Source organism: Lygodium microphyllum, chromosome 6 (genome assembly GCF_053477565.2).
Source record: "Lygodium microphyllum isolate KBCC chromosome 6, Lygodium_microphyllum_v1.1.10, whole genome shotgun sequence".
Lineage (NCBI taxonomy): Eukaryota > Viridiplantae > Streptophyta > Polypodiopsida > Schizaeales > Lygodiaceae > Lygodium > Lygodium microphyllum.
The window spans coordinates 168,378,224-168,381,125 of record NC_141140.1 but is presented as its reverse complement, the minus strand read 5'-3'; the positions used below and the strand labels follow the sequence as shown (position 1 = coordinate 168,381,125).

At 43.1% G+C, this 2,902-nt stretch overlaps 1 protein-coding gene across 1 annotated transcript; it reads left to right on the top strand.

Annotated features, from left to right (window-relative positions):
* Window positions 1-1,094: 1,094 nt before the first annotated feature.
* LOC148035397 (uncharacterized) lies at window positions 1,095-2,684 on the top strand. The gene is made up of 4 exons (XM_087680819.1): window positions 1,095-1,505; window positions 1,600-1,689; window positions 1,788-2,049; window positions 2,500-2,684. Exons 1-4 carry the CDS (start codon window positions 1,095-1,097, stop codon window positions 2,682-2,684), a joined length of 948 nt encoding a protein of 315 aa, XP_087536945.1.
* The last annotated feature ends 218 nt before the right edge of the window (window positions 2,685-2,902 follow it).

Sequence of the window (2,902 nt, the reverse complement as noted above, 5' to 3'; positions counted from 1 at the left end):
AAGAATAGGCAATGTTGATTTGAAACGAATAAGGCATATCCATGCAGTACATAGCATAGTGACTAAATGAGCCTTCTATTGAATTGCTTCTTGATGATTAATGAATATGGTGATTGTTTGTAATATAGGTTCATAAGAAAATTTTATCCTATTAATCAAAGAACATTCAAATGAAAGTAGAGGGTCTGTGTGTCGGGTGTGCATGTGCATGTGTGCCTCTTACACAATGGAGGTTCATTTTATATGGTCAACTGCAAATTCCACTAGTTATAGGTTGAATGTACAAGATATAGACCATAAGCTTGAATTCCCTTAATCTTGTGTGTAGTGAGTTTTCAAAGTATTTAGGAATATCTCTATACCCGTGATTCCCTACATTTTTAAATGTGGAATGTAATTCCCTAGTCTTATAAAAGAGTACATGTATAAACATGTAGGAGATATTGAAAATTTCCCTAAAATTATAGATGCACAATGCCATTCCGTAGTTGTAGGTATAGATGGATAGGAAATGTTGGTACGTTCTCATGACGAGTCCCCATTATTGCAAATGGGGAATGCAATCCCCTAATTACATGTGTTGGATACGACATGAACATGTGGGAAATGTTGAAATATTCCATGTAGGAAACGATAAAAAGCTCCCTGCTCCCACACTCTTGCTAGCATCTTTTCCCTTGGATTCTTAAGAGCAAGTCTAACCCGTTTCAAACCCACAATACCGCGTCAGCTGTCTGGTCGTAAAACTGTCAATCGGCGATGGTCGCGGCAGCCGAATGCCCAGCATCATCGGCCAGGCCTGAACCTCGCGTGTTGTATCTGTTTGAGAGTGGCATCGTACGCGGCAGCCGAATGCTCAGCATCGGCCAGGCATTGAAGCTGGCGTGTTGTAAGTGTTTGAGACTGGCATCGTACGCGTATATAAGCTGCGCCCCGCTCAGCCACAGTATTGTACGAGCGAGCCGGCGTTCGCGCTTATAGTCGATATACACGCACACATACAACTAAGCCACCTTGTACGTGTGATATACCCCTCGTGGCTGGGTTGCAGAAACATCGGCCAGTGCAGGAAGCGCTAATCTTGGTCCCCGATCATGGTCTGCACGGGCCCGCGTAAGAAATCTATGAAGAAACAAGCTTCACATCATTACAACCACCAGTCAGGATCATCGGTGGCGGCCGCGTCGATGCGCCTCCAGCGCCCCCTCTGTCTGATCCTAATAGCATTCATGTCCGTCGTCATCAGTTATGGCAACATTATAGAGGGAGCAGAGGCCACATTGCAGCTGTCCGTGTACACGCCTCCTGACGGTGGCTATCCAGAGAACTCGTCATGGATATCGCTCTTGGCGTCGGCCCTGCTGGGTCAAGGCACGCCCGGCCTATTCTGGGGTGCTGTCCCGGCAGATGCGGTAGAGTCAACTTGTCAGATGATCGAGGCTGGATATCTCACCATCCCGGCTACTGTCACTGCTTACGGTGTTACCCGTGATTGGAACTTGCAGGTATGTGGATTGTGCGTGCGGTTCACTCTCAATTTACTGTTTGTATTGCTTCGTTTTCTTTCGTACTCACTTCTGTACCATGTGTGTGTACTAGATCCAAGCCACTGGGGGCTGCGATGCATCATCAAACTCCCCTGCTGGTGTAGAGATTGTCTTCATCGATGATACAGAAGTCACCAATGTTGTAAGTGGCTGCTTGTTTTGAGTATGTACTATTGTACACGTGCTTATGTTGTGTAGCTATGCTTACATAGTTATTTTTCCTATTTATTGGGTTCTTAGATCATATGTGACGATAATGCTTGGACTGTTGGGTGCGGTCTTTATAATACGGGAGATGACGTCAACTCCTTGTATAAAGAGGGGACCTCAACAAGTACTCTCACAACTAATCCATCAATGATGGTCGCATCCTCTTCCACCACATTAACCACCATCGAAGTTGATGTTTCTAACTTTACTGCTGAATATGAGCCTCTCACTCTTGCATCTTCAAACAATGGACGACATCTCATGGACGTCTCACCCATTTGTGTTGGCGAAGGTTATCTTCCCGTACCTACGGTCTATTATTCACTAATATTTAAGAAAAAGACCATTCTCTTTCTTGGTTGGTTAAAATGATCAAAACATTGGTCCTTCCATACAATATAGACATTCATGGATCATCATTCCATAGCCTTTCTTCATGCACTCATTTTATGTGCATGTCATACCTACACACATATATGTATATATGGGTATCACATTGTTATCATCTTATGCCTAATATTAGTTTCTCACACATATATGTATATCAAACCTACACACATATATGCATGTATGGTTCTCGCATTGTTATCATCTTACGGCTAATATTCATTTCTCAGCTATGTTGATTGTGTATGACTTGACATGTTTGTGATCCAATGCTGATGTACTTGTCTTTGAGGTGTTATATACTCCAAAGTTACCATAAGTCACGTATCTAACTAGAGCTCCCAATCAACTCTAGGTGCTGCTGCTGGTGGCATATTTGGAGTAGCTGGTGCACTATTGACATGTCTTGTAGCTGATCCAATACTTGGGCCATTTTGTAGTTTAGCCGTGGTGGGAGTTACCACTCTTGCAGGTGTAGGAGCAAGATGTGCCGCTGATGCAATTGGAAGTTGTGTTAAAGGTGACATCATTTATCCATGATCGTTTTCTTAGTCATGTGCACGCATCTTTATGACCTGACGTTATCTATTTTTGAATTTGATGCACCTCATTTCGAGGTTTGAGAAACAAATAGTAACGTTGTAGCCAATGAAAATACAATAAGAGCTACGAGTGTCCATAATTAATTGAATGGGTTTATGGTGTAGGAACCTCCATGGTCATGACAGAGGTTGGACATCGCAAAAAGATATGTGACA

Excerpts from the sequence above, each read along its gene's own strand:
- LOC148035397 (XM_087680819.1), top strand. The coding sequence starts at position 1,095 with ATGGTCTGCACGGGCCCGCGTAAGAAATCTATGAAGAAACAAGCTTCA. Across the intron at positions 1,690-1,787 it reads ATACAGAAGTCACCAATGTT|ATCATATGTGACGATAATGC; the intron begins GTAAGTGGCTGC and ends TTGGGTTCTTAG. Across the intron at positions 2,050-2,499 it reads ACCCATTTGTGTTGGCGAAG|GTGCTGCTGCTGGTGGCATA; the intron begins GTTATCTTCCCG and ends AATCAACTCTAG.